General features: G+C 37.7%; 1 protein-coding gene across 5 annotated transcripts in view; it reads right to left on the reverse strand.

Annotated features, from left to right (window-relative positions):
• Positions 1–24,043, reverse strand: part of DEUP1 (deuterosome assembly protein 1) — a 94,169-nt gene that overhangs the window by 59,090 nt on the left and 11,036 nt on the right. For 3 of the 5 annotated variants that reach the window (XM_074400337.1, XM_039462256.2, XM_074400336.1), the window contains 3 exons: positions 10,959–11,130; positions 9,492–9,587; positions 1,725–1,859 (listed from right to left, as the gene is read on the reverse strand). In XM_074400337.1, coding sequence (XP_074256438.1) covers positions 1,725–1,859; positions 9,492–9,587; positions 10,959–11,130 — 403 coding nt within the window. The remainder of the gene's footprint in view (positions 1–1,724; positions 1,860–9,491; positions 9,588–10,958; positions 11,131–24,043) is intronic. The other 2 variants (XM_074400338.1, XM_074400339.1) reach the window with 2 other exon arrangements.

Here is a 24,043-nt window from a genome sequence, read left to right on the forward strand (position 1 = left end):
GTGCACATCTGTGGGCATCTTCTATGAGATCAGGACATTTCTGAAGCCCTTCTGGTTATATCACAGCAAGAGCCTGGGAGAACAACACAATGCATTTTCCTAGAGCAGGCGTCCCCAGACTTTTTACACAGGGGGCCAGCTCACTGTCCCTCAGACCATTGGAGGGCCGCCACATACTGTGCTCCTCTCACTGGCCACCAATGAAAGAGGTGCCCCTTCCTGAAGTGCGGCGGGGGGCCGGATAAATGGCCTCAGGGGGCCGCATGCGGCCCACGGGCCGTAGTTTGGGGACACCTGTCCTAGAGGGTCAACTTACTTAGTGATGATGTTTGTATTTTTAAAGACTAAAACTTCATTGTTCAGAAGCATGTAAAATGTGCTGGAGTTTTAAAGATTAAAATCTAGGACTTCCTACAACATTCTTATAATAAGCTGATTTTAGGGCTGTGATTTCGGACTTAATTTTTTCCTATTCTTTAAGATATTTTAAAGTAGAAGGATTTGTTAATTAAAGAATAAGATGAAGAAGTGCTGGGAGGGGAGGGATGCTGGGGTTTAGGGCTTGAGAAAAATGAAAGAAATTAAGTAGGACAACGTAAGGGTCAAGTTGGAGTCAATTAAAAACTAATAATTGAGCAGTTCTGGGGATCCAGGTAAAAGTAGATGATAGGAAAATTTATAGTAGAATTTTTGCTGTTACATGACTTGTAGAAGGAATGCTCAAGAGCACAGGGAAGAAAAATAGCTGGTTTGTTTTTTCCAAGGTTGGAAAATGAAGAAGATAAGAATAAGTACATGTATGACGTAGTGAATTTTTAAAGGGTTTTGTTTTTAATTTTCGTGGGTACATAGCAGGTGTATATAGTTATGAGGACATAGTGAATTTTTTTAGAGACCAAAACTTCAGAAATTCTAAGTGCAATGGGACAACTGAATTGGTTCTTTAACCAAATTTAAAGAAAAATACCAGCCGGGCGCGGTGGCTCAAGCCTGTCCCCAGCACTTTGGGAGGCCGAGGCGGGTGGATCACGAGGTCGAGAGATCGAGACCATCCTGGTCAACATGGTGAAACCCCGTCTCTACTAAAAATACAAAAAATTAGCTGGGCGTGGTGGCGCGTGCCTGTAATCCCAGCTACTCAGGAGGCTGAGGAGGGGGAATTGCCTGAACCCAGGAGGCGGAGGTTGCAGTGAGCCGAGATCGCGCCATTGCACTCCTGCCTGGGTAACGAGAGCAAAACTCCGTCTCAAAAAAAAAAAAAAAAAAGAAAAATACCGTGAGACTTTAAGCCCTGTTTTAAAAGCTGTGATGAGGCTCCATTGGGATTTAAGTACCTAATAGCTAAATGGCCATTAAAAGATTTATTAGATATTCATTTTAACTGACCACAGGGGTGTCCTTCAATTTTACTCAACAGCTGCAGTTTCTTTTCACTTTTTTGGCGTTTTTTTTTTTTTTTGTGTGTGTGTGTGTGTGTGTGTGTGTGTGTGTGTGCTCTTCAAACTGTGGATATATAGAAAAGATGTGTACATCAAAGTGATGTTTTAATTCACTAAGGGCCTGAAGGGAAGGTGCACTAAGAAAATACATTCAACGAGAAGTTAGTCTGTAATAGTGTTTATTGCCACAACTGTAGACACCACTGTGGACACTAGAGACAAACGACCCACGACAACAGGAATCACTATTTATACACATGAAGAAACTAAAATAATATATCTCACCTCTAATTTCTGGTTCAGATTGCTCAGTTCAAAGGGTATTTCGTCTTTAAGGTGTGGTAATTCTTTTCGTCGAACTTTGTTTTGTTTCATCTGATGTAATCTCAGTTTTTCAAAGCTATTTGTTAGTTTGGAAAACTGTAAATAACAGAAAATGCTAACATTTTACTGTACTAATTATTTCTAACCTTATTTCACTATATTTCTTTTCTTGTGTACCTCTTTGAAAATTTAAGTCGTGATTAGAAAGTGCAGTAAAGCTTAAATGTTTCAATTAATGAAGACAGTACCAGTTATTAAAACTGAATTATTGAAACTGAACACACTTTAGCTTTCATGTAAAGTCGAGACTTCATTAACTGCACAGTTAAACAATGATTCACTTGATAAATGGCTTGTTCAGTTTTGTTTTAATCATATGCAGCAAAGCTCACACGTTTTTTTAAAAACAAGTTTTTTTCTTACTTTTAGTTAGTGCCATCTTGTGTTGACAATTTTAATTCCAGTAACTCAATCTACAAAATAACTAGCTTATACCTTATTTAAGAAAACAGAATATATATTCATTTTAAAGACACAAGTAACATAAACCACTTATTCATGTGGATATGTTTAAATAAATTTTAATATAAAAAGTGATTTAATATTTTTCTTACTGGTAATTCTTTTTATAATTGCATTATTTTTTCCATTTCCTGTTTTACCTTCACATAATAGATTCAGAGTAGCATAGTTTATAAACATTTGTGAGGAAATTTCTGTACTCACATATCTGTTTTCAAATGTTTCTTATTTATATATTTTATTTTAAAATGATGATAGGTTCACAGGAAATTGCACAGTTCTTACAGAGGTCCCAGGTTCTGTTCACCCAATTTCCCCCAATATTTACATCTTACGGAACTACATCAAACCCATGAAACTGACACTGGATCAATATATGTGTATAGTTCTATGCCATTTTATCACATATAGATTTATATGACCACAACCACAATCAGGATATAGAACTATTCTGCTACCACAAAGATCTCCCTCATGCTGGCCCTTTCGAATCACACTTAGTCCCCTCATACCCCCACCCCTAATCCCTGAAAACCACTCATTTGTTTTCCATCTCTATAATTTTGAGAATGTTATAAAAAGAAATCATATAGCCCACGGCCTTTTGAGATTGTATTTTTTTCACTCAGTTTAATGTCCTTGAAATCTATGCATGTATCAATAGTGGATTCCTTTTTAGTGCTGAACAGTATTCCATGGTATAAATGTATCACACTTTGTTTAACCATTCATATATTGAGATATTTTGATTTTTTCCTGTTTTTGGCTACTACAAATAAAGCTATGAACAATGGTGTCTACTTTATCTGATATTAAAGTAGCCACATCTGCTTTTTCCTCAAAATTTTAAAATAAGATATAATTCACCTACTATGAAATTCACCTGAATAATATTCCATTGCATAAATATACTACATTTTGTTTATCCACTCATCAGCTGATAGAAATTTGGGTTGTTTCCCACTTTGAGATATTATAAATAATGCTGCTATGAACACTTATATAAAAGTTTCTGTGTGGGTATGTTTTACTTTCTCTTGGGGATTATATTTAGGAGTGGAATTGTTGGATCTTACAGTAACTTTACCTTTTTAATGAACAGCCAAACTGTCTTCTAAAGTGGTGTACCATTTTCCATTCCCATTCACAATGCATAGGGTTCCAATATCTCCGAATCCTCACCGACACTTGTCATTTTCTATCTTTTTTTATTACAACCTCCTAGTGGGTGTGAATGGATATTGTGGTTTTCGTTTCCATAACCCTAATGGCTAATGATGTTAGGCATTTTTTATGTGCTTATTGGCCATTTGTATATCTGCTTTGGAGAAATATCTAGTGAAGTATTTGTCCACTTTTAAATTTGGTCATCTTTTTATTATCAATTAGTTATTAATATATTTACATGCTAGTTCATTATCAAATATATGGTTTGCAAATATTTTCTCTCCATTGATGGGTTGTGTTTTCACTTTCTTGATGGTGTCCTTGGAAGCAAAAAAGTTTTAAAATGTTAATGACATCAGATTTTATCTAATTTTTTGTTGCTTGTGCTTTTGGTGCCATACATAGATAAGAAACAATTCCCTAATCCAAAGTCATGAAGATTTACTCCTATGTTTTCTTCTAAGAGCTTTCTAGATTTAGGTTTTACATCTGGATCTTTGATCCATTTTGTATTAATTTTTGTCTGTGGTTTAAGGTAGGGTTCTAACTTAGTTCCTTTGCATGTAGATATCCTCTTGGCCTTGCACCATTTGTAGAAGAGACTAATCTTTCTCTATTAAATTATCTTGGCACCATTTCTGCTTTCTATTAATATTTGCATGATATATTTCTCCATCTTTTTAGTTTCAACTTGTCTATACAGTTAATTTTGAAGTGAGTTTGTCATTTTTAAATTTATTGTCAATCTCTTTCAGTTGGTTTATTTAGACAATTTCTCTTGTCTAATGTAATTATATGTAAAGGCTTCTATTGTCTAATGTAAGTATTGCTATGTCAAGGCTGCAGCCTGACTTTTTGTTTGTTTGTTTGTTTCCTGTTTGTTCTCTAGTTTTTGGTTTCCCTATTTTCACTTTCTTGTCTTCTTGTGAATTATATGAACCTTATCTCATAATCCATTTTATCTATAGTGATTTTCAGTATATCTCTTTGTAGAGCTTTTTTAGTGGTCACTCTAGGTATTACACCATATTTACATAATTTATCACAGTCTATTGGTGTTTGACATTTTGTCAGTAAATGTGTAGAACTCTTACTTTCCTTTATGTTCTTTTACTCTTCCATTTATGATACAATTATCTTAGTGTTTCCTGTACCTATATTGAAAACCATATTAGACTTGGTTATAATTTTTTTGCTATCAAAAAATTTAGAAAATGCAAGAAGATAAGGAAAGTCTATTGCAATTACCCCCCATGTTTTTACTCTTTTTGGTGTTTTTACTTCTTCACTGATAGTCTTGAGATTCCTTCTTTATCATTTCTTTTCTGTTAAGAGAACTTCCTTTAGCTATTCTTGGGTAGGTCTGCCAGCAACAAATGCTTTTAGTTTCCTTCATTTGAGAATGTTTAAATTTTTCCTTCATTCCTGAAGGGTATTTTTGCCAGACATAGAATTCTGGGGTGGAAGTTCTGTTCTTTCAGCACTTGAAAGCCTCCATGGTTTCTAAAGAAAAAGCCACCATTGTCAGAATTGGTTTTCCCCTGTAGGTAAGATGTCATTTCCCTCTTGCTGCTTCCAAAATTTTTTTCTTTGTCTTTTGGTTTTCAGAACTTTGACTATGATGTATCTTAACGTAGCTGTCTTTTGATTTGTCCTGTTTGAAGTTCAGTCAGCTTTTCAATCTGTAGGTTTACATTTTTTTTGCTAAGTTTTGAAACTTTTCAGCCATTCTTTCTTTGAATGCTTTTTTATCCTCGCCATCTTTCTCCTCTCCTTCTGGGTTCTCTGATGATATAATTTTTGAATTGTTTGTTATCATACTGTACATATCCCCAAGTTCATTTTCTATTCATCTTTTTCTCTGTTGTCCAGAATGGGTGGTTTCCATTGTACTATCTTCAGGCTGACTCTATTCCCTCCGTCCTCTTCTTTCTGCTTTCAAGCCCATCCATTAAGTTTTAAAATTTGGTTATTATGCTTTCAATTTTAAAATTTCTAATTTGTTCTTTACGATTTTATTTATTTCCTAAAGCTTTCTAATTTTTCATTTATTTCAAGCCATGTTTGTAATAGTTCATTGAAGCATTTTTGTAACAGCTGCTTTAAAATCAGATAATTCTAACGTATGTCATCTTGGCTTCAGCATCTGTTGAGTGTGTTTTCTTCAAGTTGAGATCTTCCTGGTTCTTTCTATAATGAGTGATTTTTATTAATACTTGGACATTTTTGTGTATTGTGTTTTGAGACTCTGAATTGTATTCAAATATTGTGTTTTAGCAGTTCTCCTCTGACAATTTCTGGAAGGGAAAAGGCAGTGCCACTTCATCACTGCCAGGGGGAAGTGGATGCTCAGGTGTCCACTTGGTTTCAGTTGGTATCCGACAGGAGGTGCTCCTTATTACTGCTGATTGGAAGTGGGAGTTCAGGCTCCTCACTAGTCTTTCACTGATACACTTTAATTGAAGGGGCATAAGTGCCTTTTAACTCTTCTGACATGGCCTTCAGTGATACTACAGTGCGGGTGGGTGAACTTGTCACCACTGAGCAGTGGTGACTGCTCACCAGCCTTCCTATGATACCACCCTAGAGTGGAGAGGGACGGGTGCCTCCTTACCACCAGGTAGGTATAGAAGTCCAAGCTCTCCACGGTCACCATGGATCGATGAGGGCCTTGCTAACGTCTAGTGATGACGAAAGTCCTGGCTCTCCACCCAGTCTTCTCAGACACTAACCAGGAAAGAGGGCCAGGATTACCTTATTATAGCTTAGTGAAGGCAGAAATCTAGGTTTTTCCACTAATTCTTTGTACGTGGCAGTGGGGCTGTAGTTTTTGTTCTTCTTCTTGTTGTTTTTGTTTGTTTTTTCTGTTGTACTAGGGTGGAGTAGAGAGGTTATTATGTAAAAGTGTATCCTCTTGCTAGGCTGTCTCTCTTCTGGTCTTCTAGCTGGACAGAGCAGGCCTGCCTTGGTGCTGTTTTTGTTTGTTTGCACCCATTGGCATGACTGGGTTGCCTGCTTCTCTGTTACTCAGTCTGGGATAATATGAGGCCAAAACAAATCCCAGGGAACTCACTATTGTATTGTTTGAGGCCCAAGGTCCTTAGCCAATCTGTCTCTTCTCTCCACTCGTCAGAGTCTTATGTTGTTTTATAAATGATGTCCAATTTAGTGGGAGGATAGGGAAGAGTATATCTATTCCAGAAGCATAAGCCTCAAATAGATGTATTTAAAATTATAGTTTCATAATGGTTAGAAGGGAAAAAAATAACTCATTTTAAAAAGGAAAGCAGTTTCTAAAAAGAAGCTTTGACAGAGTTGAATTATTCAAGGCAGAGTATGGCAAAGTGTATCCTTAAGATGTTTCAGGAAAATGAAACTGTAAATAAACCAGAAATTTCAAAGGAGGAAGCTGTAGAGTGAGCTGGCAGCAACAAAAGCGTGTTTGCCACAAATACCATTTTCTACTTAGAAAAACAGCATATTACTAGCTTTACGCAAACCAAATCAAGTACATGGTACTTTTCTTTTTCTCTATTTTTCCTTACTTTCCTCCTTCCTTCCCTTTTGCTCTTCTTCCCTTTCTTCCTCCCTTTCTTTTAACTAGAGAAAAAGAGAGGCAGAAAGCTGCAGTGAAAATAGGTGGCTCTCAACAATAATGTAGCATTCCCAGTGTATTCCATGAAACCCCTGATTACAGAGGCACATTGTCTGAGGTCAGGAGTTTGAGACCAGACTGGCCAGCATGGTGAAACCTCGTCTTTACTAAAAATACAAAAATTAGCTGAGTGTGGTCATGTGCCCCTGTAATCCCAGTTACTCTGAAGGTTGAGGCACGAGACTTGATTAAACCTGGGTTACAGAGGTCAAAATGAGCCAAGATTGTGTCACTGCACTCCAGCCTTGGGCAACAGAGCAAGACTTCATCGCAATCAAAAAAATAAAAATAATTAATAAGAAGAGTTCCATTGTCCAAATCTTTGGAACATGATGCTTTGGAAAGGTTAAATGAGTTTGTTTAAGGCAGGATTTCTCATGGCCTGTAATGTGCTAATGTGTGCCCTTAATCTCCAGGAGGGAGGAAGAGTCTTAACTTGGTCAGCATTAGCTTAAACAGCATTTTCTTTTCTTTCTTTTTTTTCTTTTCTTTTATTTATTATTATTTTTTTTTTTTTTTGAGATGACATCTCACTCTGTCACCAGGCTGGAGTGCACTGGTACAATATCAGCTCACTGCAACCTCTGCCTCCTGGGTTCAAGCAGTTCTCCTGCCTCAGCCTCCCAAGTAGCTGGAATTACAGGCATGCACCACCATACCCGGCTACTTTTTTGTATTTTTTACTAGAGACAGGGGTTTCACCGTGTTGGCTAGGAAGGTTTTGATCTCCCGACCTCGTGATCTGCCCACCTTGGCCTCCCAAAGTGCTGGGATTACAGGCTTGAGCCACCATACCCAGCCTTAAGCACCATTTTCTAAACTCACGGTGTTTTCCACAGAACAAATTTTTGTGAAATTACCACAAAAATATTTTTTGGTTACCACTGAAAACCAGCCAGCAGCAAAATAATAAAACAGAACTGCAAAATATCAAGCAGCAAGGATTCATATATTAAATGACTGCTTGGCCCCTGTAAACAAGACCAAGAACTTATTAACAGAAGACAAGAAATACCCAAACAGAAATGAAAGATTTAGAAAGCAGTGACTGAACTGGTTAAATACAACTTAGAGATGGCACCTAACTTATTTCTAGATTTCTGTATTTTTTTCTAACTAACTACAGATTGTGATCTCTTGATAAATATTGACCAGTATGTAATGCTTTAATATTTATGTTGTTACTTTAGAGCAGGCGTCCCCAAACTTTTTACACAGGGGGCCAGTTCACTGTCCCTCAGACTGTTGGAGGGCCGCCACACACTGTGCTCCTCTCACTGACCACCAATGAAAGAGGTGCCCCTTCCTGAAGTGTGGTGGTGGGGGGGGGCCGGATAAATGGCCTCAGGGGGTCGCATGCGGCCCGCGGGCCCGTAGTTTGGGGACGCCTGCTTTAGAGCTTTATCTTTATAGAAAAATAAATGTTAAGTTGACTTACATGCTAAATGCTCAGAGTCTAAGCTAGTAAAAACCATATGTAATTTCATAACTCAAGCTACCATATAGTGGCAGTAACTTGAACTGTATGCAAAATGTCTAGGTAGACTAAGAACTAGTCTTGTAAAATCATCTGTTAAATGGCATCAAATGTTTCACATTTCCATCTTAGTGGCTGAATTCCATCCCTAAAAGGTACTTAAGAAGGATCATTAACTACTTTAGCCTCCTTTAACTAAATTATCATACATGAAATATTTGTCCTCCAAAAAAACCTGTTTGTAAAGTAAAATTTAATAATCAAACCATATTTCCCATTGATTCATTTACCAAGTTAAGCAAAGATAGAGCATCTACTACATTTGACATATTCAAATGATTGCTACTCTACATGCTATCTGTGGTAAAGAAGGCATTTTGCTTGCCAGCTCAGTGTGAGGATACAGGGATAAGTGAAAAAGAAATCTGTATCCTTCTCATTACACATGCAGAAGCACTATCATGTAAGAAACAGTCCTACCAATAACAAGGTAATAAAGACCAGTTTTGTTCTCTCAATTATCTTTTTCATAATAGCAAACTTCCCTATTGTAAGTTGTCATGGAATTAAGAGCATCTCTATTAGATAGTAATAACCACAAAAGATAATTTTGGTTTTTGTTGTTGCTCACATAGCTAATTATCATTTAATTCATTAACAAATCTCTTGAGAAATAGCCATTTGTTTAGTACTGTGCTAACAGGTACAGAAGGTATAGCAATCCAACAATCTAGTAAAAGAAACAAAATCAATGCATAAAACAGTGGAAGACATGACTAAGCTTACAATTAAAATACAAGAATTTTTGCTTATACTAAAAACAATTAGTTTAAATAAAATTAACACAACTCTATAGGTCAAAAGCATATCAAAATGTGTGCTATTAAATTATAGTAAGTTTCCTTACTTGAGCCTTTAGGCTTTGTAGTTGTCCTTCATAATTCTGAGTCATTGCTAAATTACATTTTTCCAGACTGTCCAATTTCTGTCGAAGTAATCCTACCTGCATGAAGAATAAAATTTAATTTTGCTTTTTCTAAATTCTGCCTGACAAAATCAGAAAATGTGCAAAAGAGAAGCACAATTCAAATAAAACGGGTGTACCAAACCAAGAGTAAATATTTGTACTGCACTTCTTAAAATAGCTATCAATAATCAAATTCACAAAAACCAAACATTCTAGCACTATTCCACAAGGTACATATTAGGACAGTATGGATGTTTAACAAAAGATCCTTATCATCATCACATTTAAAATTCAGGGTTAGAATTTACTTTGCATTATCCTTTTGGGAGGCTATGTCATCGTTAGCCAGGCAAAACCTCTACCAATATAATTCAGCTTTTTTTTCCTCCATGACCTCCAAGAGGATCTCTGTTTTAGTGGTATTATGAAATAATTGTTTTATTTTTATAATAACTAATGCATTAAAAAGAAAAATTGTCTAAGAGCAGTTCCTACGGATTTGGCTTGTATAATTTGTCTGCTTATAAGGCAGATGAGGTACTTGTTTACATATTACGTATAAAAGCTAGAATAATAGTCTATTGCATATGCCATGTCTGATGATCTACCTCAACTGTAGGAAAACTACATGCCAATAACTAAGTTATCTATGACAAATGATAATATAGTTAACTATGCCAAAGAAACTAAGTTCCACTGACCAGTCAATAAAGGTAGAAAAATGGCTGATGAACAAGTTAACTAATGATATTTTTTTTACAGTACATTATTAGCAAACATTTCTCTTAAACATTTCTTTTTCCAAAAGAAAAATTCACAGACACAAAGTCCACGTTAGAGAAAGCCTATGGTTTTCTTGAACTCCTTCACAGGCCTGGGAGAACTCATACATTCTGTGGCCACCAGCTTGGCAGTGAGCAGCCTAGAGGGACTGAGGGCACTCCTCTTAAGTGGATGTCCCAGGTATATACACACACCCCTTTGCCAACTCTTTACCCTTTGTCCTATAATCAATTCTTGATGTCTTCTATTTTTTTCTAGCATATTAGAAGAAGCAAATGTTTCTGAACTCTGCCTTGTCCCGTTTTGAGGATTACTTTGTTTCTACAGCAGCAAAAGTATTTACATCTTTCCTTGCAAACAATATTTTATACATATATTAAATGTTTACTTTTATAGATGGCATTGATACTATACATCTGTCTTCATCAGCAAATATCTATGGATTTAGGCTCTGATGGTCACTTTTATAATACATTTAGCATATAATTTGCTGACAGAATTTCAAGCAATAAATGTTGTTGCTGATGCCTGATAAAAAGCATGTATAATAAAACCATATTCTGATAGAATACTATACATAACAGTCTGATGAATTATCAGTTTGTTAACATATGTATTCAGTACCTCTTGACCCTTCTGATCCAAACAAGTTTGTGCATTTGCCAATTCTTGATCCCGAAGATCTAATCGTGTCTCCAAAGCCCGCATCTTTCTTTCCCAATCCAATTTTTTGTTGCTTACCATGATGTCAATTTGTTCCATTAATTCCTGAAGCTCGGCCTCACAAGGAGAAGTTCTGGCAATTGTAGGAAAGTAAAATACATTTTAAAGTGGTGAAAGGTAAGGGCAAAAAAAAAAATTATTACATTGCTCTGCATAGCTTGATCATTATTTCCTGAAATTGTTCAATTATTTAAATGGGAATAAGTTCAAAAGCTGAAGGTTAATTTTTAAAATTAATACTCAAAGCCAATTTCAGGGCTAACAGTGTATATATACTTCTTAAAAATAACATTTTTTTTAGAGTAGACTAATTCTAAAGAATATGCTAATTATGAAAAATCATAAGACTTAGCTTTAGGATCAAGGCTCTTTCATATAGATATAGGTGTACCTATGTCTATCCTAACTTCAAAAGTTTTGACAGAAGCAAACTAGGATATCAGTTGTGTCTGTTAAGGATAGAAGAGCAAGCCTGGACTAGGTAGGACCAGATTCAAGGGTACCAGCTGGGCTATAGTGCTGCTCCTCTAGGAGAGGAATTTGGCATGATATGGCTGGTGTCTGTTTCTAAGGAATTTAATCAGGCAGTGATATGGTTTGGCTGTGTTCCCCACCAAAATCTCAACTTAAATTGCATCTCCCAGAATTCCCACATCATGGGAGAAACCCAGGGGGAGGTAATTGAATCATGGGAGCTGGTCTTTCCTGTGCTATTCTCATGATAGTGAATAAGTCTCACAAGATCTCATGAGTTTATCAGGGGTTTCCACTTTTGCTTCTTCCTCATTTTCTCTTGCCTCTATCAAGTAAGAAGTGCCTTTTGGCTCCCATCATGATTCTGAGGCCTCCCCAGCCATGTGGAACTCTAAGTCCAGTTAAACTTTTTCTTCCTAGTCTCAGGTATGTTTTTATCAGCAGCATGAAAACAACTAATACAGTAAATTGGTACCAGTAGAGTGGGGTGTTGCTGAAAAGATACCTGAAAATGTGAAAGCAACTTTGGAACTAGGTAACAAGCAAGAGTTTAGAGGGCTCGGAAGAAGATAGAAAAATGTGGGAAAGTTTGGAACCTCCTAGAGACTTGCTGAATGGCTTTGACAAAAATGCTGATAGTGATTATGAACAATAAGGTCCAGACTGAGGTAGTCTCAGATGGAGATGAGGAACTTGTTGGGAACTGTAGCAAAGGTGACCCTCGTTATGTTTTATAAAAGAGACTAGTGGCATTTTGCCACTCCCCTAGAGATTTGTGGAGCTTTGAACTTGAGAGAAATGAATTAGGGTATCTAGCAGAAGAAATTTAGGGTATCTGGCAAAACATTGAAGAGGTGACTTGGGTGCTGTTAAAGACATTCAGTTATAAAAGGGAAACAGTGTAAAAGTTCAGAAAATTTGCAGGCTGATGATGCAGTGGAAAAGAAAACTCCATTTTTTGAGGGGAAATTCAAGCTGGCTCCAGGAATTTGCATAAGTAGCAAGGAGCCTAATGTTAATCCCCATGACCATGGGGAAAATGTCCCCAGGACTTGTTAGAGACCTTCACAGCAGCCCCTCCCACTGCAGGCCCAGAGACCCAGGAGGAAAATGTGGTTTCATGGGCTGGGCCCAGGGTCCCTGTTCTGTGTGCAGCCTAGAGATGTGGTGCCCTGTGTCCCAGCTGCTCCAGCCATGGCTGTAAGGGGCCAATGTAGAGCTTGGGCTGTGACTTCAGAGGGTGGAAACCCCAAGCCTTGGCAGCTTTCATGGGCTGTTGAGCCTACAGGTGTACAGAAGTCAAGAACTGAAGTTTGGGAACTTCTGCATAGATTTCAGAAGACATATGGAAATGGATGCCCAGGCAGAAGTTTGCTGCAGGGGCGGGGCCTTCATGGAGAACCTCTGCTAGTGAAGTGCTGAAGGGAAATTTGGGGTGGTAGTCCCCACACAGAGTCCCTACTGAGATACTGCCTATTGGAGCTGTGAGAAGAGGGCCCTTGGTCTCCAGACCCCAGAATGGTAGATCCACGACCAACTTGCACTGTGGTAATTGAATCATGGGGCGGCTGGTCTTTCCCGTGCTATTCTCGTGATAGTGAACAAGTCTCATGAGATCTGTTGGGTTTATCAGGGGTTTCTGCTTTTGCCTCTCACTCATTTTCTCCTGTCTCTGCCCTGTAAGAATAATCTTTCACCTCCCACTGTGATTCTGAGGCCTTCCCAGCCATATGGAAGTCTTAAGTTCAACTAAACCTCTTTTTCTTCCCAGTCTCAGGTACATCTTTATCAGCAGCATGAAAACAAACTAATACAGGCAGGTATGGGGAGATACTGAAGTATTTAGACAGTGAGGTTACTATTAGTCATATACATAGTAAGATCTTGGGTCTAGCAGGGTCTATTGAGTTTCAAACAAAATGCTTAGTATAACAGCTAGGATTATAGCAACTGTTGTTAAGAAGACAGATTGGTAACGGCTCTCACTACAGAGTTCTTTTTCAAAGAAGCTGAAGCATTCTCCAGGGAGCTGGCATAAGTCCAGTCACTCAGACTGGGTAAGCAGGTAGATATTGAGGCCTTAGACTTCAGCCTAAGGAACATACAGATGTCCACATTAGAAAAGCAAGTTATTTCAGCATTCATTTAATGGTGGTAATGAGGCTTCTAATGTATTTGTGTAGCTGGGAGGAGGGTATGAGAAAGAGGCAGGTGCAGCATGACAGCATTTCCTCCATTTAGTTTTACCAAATCAGAATTTTAGAGCTAATTAAGAATAATTTAGCGTTTTGATAAAACTCAAGCTCAGAGAGGCCCAAGGTCACACAGCTAATTAGTGGAAGAGCCAGAACTAGATACGAGGCAGCTGCTTCCCATTTAATGTGTCTTCCTGTATACCACACAGCAAAATACATGGTGTTTTGAATAAGAATATGCTTGAAAAATACAGTACAAATTCGCTCCATTGCAATAAAGTTAGAAACAGGTATTAAAAATCCAAAGAATTTAGAATTTCCAGACTCATTTTCTTAGATATCCAGAGAGTCAACCCAAACAGAATATGTTCCTTTGGTTTATTCAATTCAATATTCACCAGTTTTGACATCAGAGAGGTTTTAAGTACAAAGTGCCATTCTGAAATCTTCCCCTAGCATTTCTGGAGGAATGTTAGGCTCAAAGGCTTTCCATTTTTACTTAAAACCTAAAACAAATCTGACAAAAGGATGTATACTAATTCCTCTATAAATAACTTGATTGAATTTTAAGACTGAATTTTACTTGGAATTATAATGTAGGGGGAAAGAATAGAACTATGGGCTGGTGTTTTCTCACCATTTTTCTTTTTCATGACAACATATATCACCCCGTATTTTAAGTATATTTTGTGTATTCTTTCCACTCTGAAGAAAAAAGGACTATGTCAATGTAAGTGCTAGGAAAAAAGAACTATATTAGTCTGGTTCATCATCATCTCACCAGAGCAGATGTTCAAAACATCTCTGAAGAATGAATGAGTTCCTTTAATTACTAACTTTGACATGTAAGAATGTACCATGCTAAGAAAGTTAAAATACAGGCCTAAAGTAGAGTGTAGACATAATGTAATCTACTCAATCAATATTGCTCAATGAATGAATGGTTTATTTCCTGTTATGACTATGCTATGCAAAAGTCAGAATGTTAGACTCTCTTAATATGTATATTTATATATTTAAATATATGAATTAAATATATATTTAACTATATAATTTTTAAATAATTAATAAAGTAAATAATATATCATTAATAAATATATTTATATAATTAATAAATTAATATACTTATATATAATTTATACATTTAAATATATAAACATGTATTACAGTTTACATAAAAACATATCAAATGATTTTCCTGCTTCAGCCTCCTGAGTAGCTGGAACTATAGGAACGTGACACCATATCTGGCTAATTTTTTTTTTTTTTGTATTTTTAGTAGAGACAGGGTTTCATCACATGTTGGCCAGGCTGGTCTCAAACTCCTGACTTCAGGTGATCTACCCACCTCCACCTCCCAAAGTGCTAGAGTTATAGGCGTGAGCCACTGCACCTGGCCCCTCTACAGATATTTCTTAAAAGAATCATCTGTCATACACAACCTCTGTCTGCCAGGTTCAAATGATTTTCCTGCTTCAGCCTCCTGAGTAGCTGGAACTATAGGAATGTGACACCATATCTGGCTAATTTTTTTTTTTTTTGGTATTTTTAGTAGAGACAGGGTTTCATCACATGTTGGCCAGGCTGGTCTCAAACTCCTGACCTCAGGTGATCTACCCGCCTCCACCTCCCAAAGTGCTAGAGTTATAGGCGTGAGCCACTGCACCTGGCCCCTCTACAGATATTTCTTAAAAGAATCATCTGTCATACACTACTGATCAGATTCAGCAGGTCTAGGACAGAGCCTAAGGTTCTGCATCGGTAACAAAAGTATCAAGTGATTCTGATGCATGCCAAAGTCTGTGACCTGTTTTTCAATATCACTAAAAAGAAGTTATCCAGCCTAGGTCTGAATTCTCCCCTTAACAGGTAACCGCTATCTGAGATTGTATCTAGACAGTAGTGTGTTTTAGAAAGATCTTTTTTGTATTGAAGAACTTTTCCATCCATTGGTCCTAATTTGATCTCAATGATTCCACTGAGACCATTCAGGACAAATGCTATTTCAACACAGTAGTCATTAAAGTGCTTGAATATTGTCATTAGTGTGTCAAATACAGTTTTGAATGTACTTCCAGTCTTCTTTTGTTAGTGTTTAATATTTGAGTCTGAATATACAAATGGGAAACAATCGGACCACATGACAGTAGACTCTGACCCATAATTTTTGCAACAACATCACCAGTCCAGAAAGCTAAGCCACAAAATCTGCAATTGTCCCATAATGGTCAGGGCTTGATCACTGACTGCCAGCTTCCCTAATTTCTGTCGCCACTTCCAACTCAGGACAAACTAGAGAAAGCCAAATATACTCCTCAAAACAATCCCCTAAGCTACCCCACTTTTAGTTATTCTGCCTCCAGCCTCTACATGCCAACACCCTCCAATGAGGACATATCTGAAGCGCTCTTTCTTTTTTTATCCTAAAGCTTTTCCACTCCTCTGCCTTCCTTTGAGTCTCTGCCAAATGCAAGTGATAGTGGGTGAATCCCTTGGTATAGCAAGCTCTGAATAAGTAAATAACTTCAGTTGTTTTCATTTGGGTGGTCTTTATTTATTTCCACAAATATTTTTATTTCCTTCTTTCTCCTAGAGATTTTTTCTTCACCACTCTATGCTCAGTATCCAGTATACAACCTGAAAAATACAACAGGCTTAATATACGCTTGCTGAATTAAAAAAAAATGAATGACTATGTTAAGATTTTCAGACCCTTCAAAATTCTAACTCTTCTTTGATCAAGTTTCTTTTTTGTCAGTTTCATCCTTGAAATGTACCATTTGGAACTTAAACATAATACCACAGATGTGGTCTAATCAGCTCAGAGGGGGTCTCGCAGATCCTTTGGTTTAGGTGCCGTATACTTTTATTTAACCAGATGGAGATCACATTAGTTACATTTGGGAGTGGAAAGAGTAAAGCAGTGATATCACGTTGTTTCAAGGTGGGTTTATTCTTGTCTAAAAATCTTATTTCTTTTGAAAGAAAGACTGGAGAAAATGAAATGCAAGCTTGGTTTGAGATGCCTGTTATATGTCCAAGTGAAGACGTTTGTTATATTTCCAAGTGAAGCTGCCAAATTTACAAGAAAAAAACAACCCCATCAAAAAGTGGGCAAAGGATATGAACAGACACTTCTCAAAAGAAGACATACATGCAGCTAACAAACATGAAAAAAGGCTCAACATTACTTATTGTTAGAGAAATATAAATTAAAACCATAATGAGATGCCATCTCATGCTAGTTGGAATGGGTATTATTAAAAAGTAAAAAACATAACAAGCTGGTGAACTTGCAGAGAAAAAGAAACATTTTATACACTGTTTATGGGAGCATAAATTAGTTCAATCATTGTGCAAGACAGTGTGGTGATTCTTCAAAGACCTAAAAACAGAAATTCCATTCAACTCACAAATCCCATTGCTGGTTATATACCAAAGGAATACAAACTGTTCTGTCTTAAAGACACATGCAAACGTTATGTTCATTATAGCACTATTCACAATAGCAAAGACATGGAATCAACCTAAATGCCCATCTGTGGTAGATGGAATAAAGAAAATGTGGTTCATATATACCATGAGATAGTATGCAGCCATAAAAAGAACAAGATCATGTCCTTTGCAGCTACATGGATGGCGCGGGAGGCCATTATCCTTAGCAGACCAACATAGGAACAGAAAACTAAATATTGCATGCTGTCACTTGTAAGTGGGAGCTGAATGATGAGAAGACATGGATGCATGGAGGGAAACAACAGACATTCAAGCTTATCAGAAGATGGAGGATGGGAGAAGAGAAAGCATCAGGAAAAATAACTAATGGGTCCCATGCTTAGTATGTAGGTGATAAAATAATCTGTACAACAAACGCCCATGACACAAGTTTACCTACACAACAAACCTCAACATGTACCTTTGAACTTAAAAAAAAAAAAAAGTAAAAAAAAAAAAAAGGCAAGAAAACTATAGCATTTAGGGATATTTTTATATCCATTTTTACATTGGCAAGACATGCCATCTTGACTTTTGGAGGTGTTTTATCAACTTCCAAATCAATGTGCATATTTTCTAAAATATTTAAGCCATCATAAAATATTTGGATAATTTAAAAAATAAGTACAGCATGAGAAAAATTTTACTAAGAAAAATAAGTAATTAAATGCTACATTTAAACAAAGGAGTAAATTTATTACGTGAGATATCTAAATAGAAATGAGTCTGGAGCCTGGAAGAGGGTATTTAAAAGCAAATATGGAAGTCATCAGGGAAAGAAGGAAAGAAAGAAGGAAAGGAGGGAGGAATTAGGGAGAAAGAGAAGTATAGAGAGAACAGAGAGGAGACTGTGTCAGGAAACATGGAGTAATCTAAGAAAATGAGTTTCCAAAGGCTGATGAGTGATAGTTAGGTCTTAACCTTTTCAGAATCTTACTGAAACTCATTCAAAAATATATTGCATACTTATTTGCCCTAGTTAATAGGCTATAATAAATATAATTTAACTTTTCATGGTGGCTCACAGACCCTATTCTGCACCCTGAATGCTATATCACACCTAAGACATAGACAAGGCCAGATGGGGAGATCCCCCAGAAGTCCTAGAGCCCACTTTCAGACACGTCTGTGGTGTCAGTCTGCTCTTTAGTCAACTGTCTGTCCTAAACACCGAAATGAAAGATTTATTATTTTACAGCTTTTAGATCATAGATTCATGAAAACTCTTATTCAAAATTAATTATTGAATCATAGATAAAAATAGCTTGGCCTCAAGCACTTTTCTTGTCATCCAAAAATCATCATTAGTGTTTACTAATTTAGCAGCATTAAAATACCTATTTTTATTACATAATTGAGATGGTGGCTCGCATTCAGTCCATTCTTTTCTCTCATTTGCAATAAGTTTAATGTTGAGACATGGATAAGGCATAAACCTCATTATTCTAAAAAATAGTGCTTAAATGTACTTATAAAGCCCTTGTTCTAAAGGCTTCATCATAGTCATAAAAAGAAGACATTTATAGAAATAAAGAAATAAAGTACAGTGCCATAGCCCCAAAGTCCCTACCAATTGTTTTATCAGAATTATAGGCTCACATAAATTTAAAGTTTCATTTTTTATGTTCTAAAAAGAGCAGAAGATCTATTAAAATATTTCTATTACAGATAAACTTTTTCTGCCATAACTTCTCACATTCTGAGTAACCTCTTGGTCTACAGATTGAAGGAGGAGAGAAGACAGCAGCAAAATATTAGCAGGCACTAACCTCTTTCTTCGAGGTCATCTTTACACTTATCTAAAAATGCAAATAGTTTCACTCTCCTCATAAACTTGTGTATCTTAATTCTTATGGCATATTGACACACGTAAATGTATGATGCAATTAATAGTAAACAAATGTTTATCTACACATGTGTTACCAGGTTCTGTAAGCCAGTATCTAGGTTCAAGTAAAATTCCTTCTTGCTAGAATGTCTATTTGAAGAGTGATTGCAGTGTTAGTATGTTTGGGGATAGTTATTTTACCCATTAAACCTGGGGCTGGCTGTTGCACTGGATCCCACAGGGAAGAATTAGGCGCACATTGATAAAATCTGTTTTCTATTACTACACAACATTTTAATAAATATACTGCTTCCAGAATGTCAGAAATTTCAATGAACCTCATTCTTAAGTAGGCTGGCGCTAATAACTTCTAAGTGTGTATGTGCAGCTTAAGCATCTGAGCTGAAGACATCTATATCCAACCACCTATTCAACACTGACATTTCCAGAGAATGGCTAGAGGCATCTTAAACTTCCCATGTTCAAAACAGAGTACTAGACTCCCTGTACCACAACCCTGACCCTACTCCAGTCCATTCCATTTCTTTAACTGCCACCACTGCTACCAGTTGCTCAAGATAAAAACCCTTCATGATCCTAGATTTGTGCTCCCCTCAAACCCCACAGCAACAGTAAGTCCTACTGGCACTAATTCCAGTATACATCCTAAATTCTGACTACTTCTCACCATAAACAGTGATAAACTTTGGTCTGAGTCATCCTTATTGATTCGCTCCTACTTGCCTACCCAGTATCTATCCTTCCTTTGTTCCATACTAACAGAACTTGAATATTCTTCAGAGAGGAAATGCAAACAGCTAAAGAATCAGCCACATTTCCCAGTCTGCCTTGAAGCTAGGCATGGACATGTAACAAAATCTGTCCAGTGAAATATAAGTGGAAGGTGCCAAAAGGCTATTTAAAAGAGGGCTACAGAAGACACTGTGGGTACCCTACACATCCTGATGGTGACCACTTAAGGACTCATGCCTTGTTTTTTGTGTACAAAACTTTTATTCCTTTGCCTCGGTGCATTCTCTTGCTGCTAGAGTCCTCTTTGCTGCCTCTGTGACAGAGTGACAGAGGTGACAGAGAATTAAAGCCCTCCCCGGAGCAGCTTTGACAATGACTGTCAGTTATTGGTGTATAAATACTCACGTTTTCCTTGGCTGGGAGAGCTCTTGGAGGGTGTGACTTGTGGTGGGTTCCAGAGATTTCCCATCAGGATTTGACTCAGTCACCCACAGTGGTAGCTGGTAACCTGCCTTTCTGGTTTCACTTCCTATTCCCATATGAAGTAGGCTGAAAAATTGTCCCCAAAGATAATCAGGCCCTAATCCTGTAAACTGTAAATGTTAATTTGGAAAAAAGGGTCTTCACATAAGTTAAGAATCTTGAGATGGAGAGATTATCCTAAATTATTTACATGGGCCCTAAGAGAGAAGCAGTGGGAGATTTGACATACAGAGAAAAAGAGGAGATGGGGACAAAGTAAAGAAAGATCTGAAGATGCTGGCCTTGAAGGTTGGAGTCCACATGTCAAGGAACGCAGGCGGTCACCGTTAAGTGTGAAGAGACAAGGAAAAGATTCTCCCCAGATCCTCTAGAGGGGGGCAATCCTGCCAACACTTTGATTTTAGCCCAGCGATACTGATTTTGGGCTTCTGGCCTCTTGAACTGCAAGTGAATAAATTTTGGTTGCTTTAGGCCACCAAATTTATGGTGATTTGTTACAGTAACCATAGGAAACTAATAAACCACATCTTTAAGAGACAGGTCTCATTCTGTCACCCAGGCTAGTTCACAGTGGAGCAATCATAGGTCGCTGCAGCCTAGAACTCCTGCACTTTTAACAACAGTTGTTATAATCCTGTTATACTAAGCATTTTGTTTGAAACTCAGCAGACCCTCCTAGACCCAAGATAGTACTATATATATGACTAATAGTAACCTCACTGTCTAAATACTTACAGTATCTCCCCATACCTACCTGTATTAGTTTCTTTTCATGCAGCTGATAAAGACATACCGGAGACTGGGAAGAAAAAGAGGTTTAATTGAACTTACAATTCCACGTGGCTGGGGAGGCCTCAGAATCATGGTGGGAGGTGAAAGGCACTTCTTACGTGATAGAGGCAAGAGAAAATGAGGAATAGGCTCAAGTGATCCTTCTGCCTCAGCCTCCTGAGTAGCTGGGACTACAGGTGTGTGCCATCACACTCAGATAATTTTTTTTTTTTTTTTTTTAATAGAGACAGGGTCTTGTTATAATGCCGAGTCTGGTCTCAAACTCCTGGTGCCAAGTGATCCTCTTGCCTTGGCCTTCCAAAGCACTGGGATTACAGGCATGACCCACCACACCCAGACTACACTGTATCTTTATATCCCAAATAAACAATGTGTATCCAAATCCTTATCTCAGAACTGGCTTCTCTAGGAACCCAAAATAAGAATGCGCATACACTCTGTTGTTTTTACCCACTGCCTTTTCTCTGCTTCCTTCTTGGAAGGCAGATGTGATGTTGGAGATAGTTCAGCTATCTTGAAACCATAAGGTCACCACAAACAGCTATATGCAGCTGTATATACAGGCAGCTTCACTGGACATATAACAAACATCTTCACTTGGACATATAACAGGCGTCTCAAACCAAGCTTGCATTTTCTCCAATCTTCCTTATTTAATAAATGACAATTCCGTCCCTTCCAGCTGTTAGGCCAAAAATCTTTGGACCATCCTTTCTTCATCATCTTCTCACACACTCCATATCCAATCCAGGATCTGTAACACTGTCAGCTCTTTCATGAAAACAAACCCATTTGTCACTATGTCTATGTCTATTGACCTGATCCACTGCCATCTCCCACAGCTTAGCTTGTCTGGCTTTTCCACCTTGATTCTCCTATAGTCTATTCTTCCCATAGCAACTAAAGCAAGGCTTTTAAAATATTAAGTCAGAAAATGTCACTCCTTTGCTCACAGTCCTCCAGTGACTTCTCATTCTACACAGTGAAATCTGAAGGCTTGACTAAAGTCTGCAAGGCTCTTCAGGATTTGGCGCTATTTGCCTTTCTGAGGTCATCTCCTACAACTTTCCCCCTTGCTTCCTTCTCTGTCACTGGCCTCTTTCCTGTTCCTTGAAGACATCCATCATGTTCCTGTCTCAGATGCTTTGCTTTGTTGATTCCTCTGTCTGGAATGCTGCTCCCCCAGATACCCAGATGTCTACATCTCTCACTTTCTTTAGGTCTTTCTTCAAATGTCACCTAACCAGATTTACTCTGTAACTCTCCATTCTCACAATCTGCTTACCTTTTCTTCGTTGTGATTATTACCACCCCCCAACATAATATAGACTTAGGTATTTGCTATAATCTGTTTCCCTCCAGTAGATTGTAAGCTCCAATGAGGTCTCTAATACCATTGTAGAGCCACAGTATCAGCTCTAAACTTCCCACCTCCAGAAAAATAGGAACCTTAATCTTGGATATTACATTATTAACTTCTGGTTTTTATTTAAATTTTGTGCTTTAACAGACTTATTCTGACAACGCTCCAGCAGGGGAATGGAATGCCGCCTCATTACTGCCGGACAGTGGTGGAAGTTCAGCTTCTTGACTTGACCTCTGCTGCCATTTGGAGGGAGGAACCCCTCATTACTGCTGGGTGGAGGTGACAGTGCAGGCCCCCAGTAACTCTGTGCTGATACCACCATGGCTGGGAGGGGTAGAGATGCCTCATTACTCTTGCCCACATGGCCTCCTCTGACACTGTGTGAGGTAGGATCCCTCATTATCATTAACACTCAAAGTGTCTTGCTTTCCTTTGCTATGATAAGTCTCCTATGGGGTTGTTGGTAATTTGAGGCAAGATTTGGATATTCCTGAGTCCCTGGGCCATTGCACCAATTATGCCTGATATGGCCCTCTATTTCCAATATTGGCATTTGGATAGCCTCTATGGGTAATTTGACTAGCTGTCCTTCATGAGTCAGCTGTTTTGTTGATCCATCTTTTTTTTTTTTTTTTCCTATTCTTGAACCATTTTAAGCAGTCTATAACTTGAGGATTTATAAGATTAGCATAAAAGTATTTGCATTTTTCCCTTTCTCCTTTTTAGAGAAAATGTGGAAACAATTTCATTGCATGGATTCTATAGTGCACCTAGCTCTGGGTTGCCCATGTTGTACTCTAGCATTTGTACAGATTATAGGTATAGTTACCCCACTACACTATGGGTTGGCCAGCGGATGTCCCCAAAATGGCTATGCCATATATGTTTGTGCTTTAATATGACAATGTGTGAAACATATTTCTGTCATTCTATAACACTTTCTATTATAAGAATCAACAACAACTTAATAATTGCTTTTAGAGGTAAAAGGGAATAATAGCCAAATGTATCCTCTGATTTCAAGACACAACCTAAATAACATTAAAGGGTGAAAACAGTGAGTCTTAGTATGTTACCCTGGGAGAGTCCATAAAAGCACATGGGTCTGCTTTGTCTCTGGCTGAAGCCATTCCTACATAACCATACACTCTCCAATTAAAAAGACAAGTCCTCAATACCCCAAGTGCATCTATGAAAATTATCCTGAATTCTCTTCATTTTTCACACCCTGCTTTCATACAACCTCATTTCTACTTAATTCTCAACTCTTGATTCACCCCTTCTCTAGTCTTTTGAAATTGGTATTTATATTTCATTTCCCTGTTGTTTGACAGTTTATTGCCTTTAATAGGCTGTCATTTCAGTTCACTCATTCATTGAACAAATGTTGACTGAGCCTGGAGCACTGGTTCATGCCTGTAATTCTAGCACTTTGAGAGGCCAAAGCAGGAGGATTGCTTGAGTCCAGGAGTTTGAAACCAGCCTGAGCAACATAGTGAGACCCTACCACTACAAAAAACAAAACAAAAAAATAGCCAGTCATGGTGGTGTGTACCTCCTAGCTACTCAGGAGGTTGAGGTGGAGAATTGCTTGAGCCTG

Source organism: Saimiri boliviensis, chromosome 6 (assembly GCF_048565385.1).
Source record: "Saimiri boliviensis isolate mSaiBol1 chromosome 6, mSaiBol1.pri, whole genome shotgun sequence".
In the NCBI taxonomy this organism is placed as follows: domain Eukaryota; kingdom Metazoa; phylum Chordata; class Mammalia; order Primates; family Cebidae; genus Saimiri; species Saimiri boliviensis.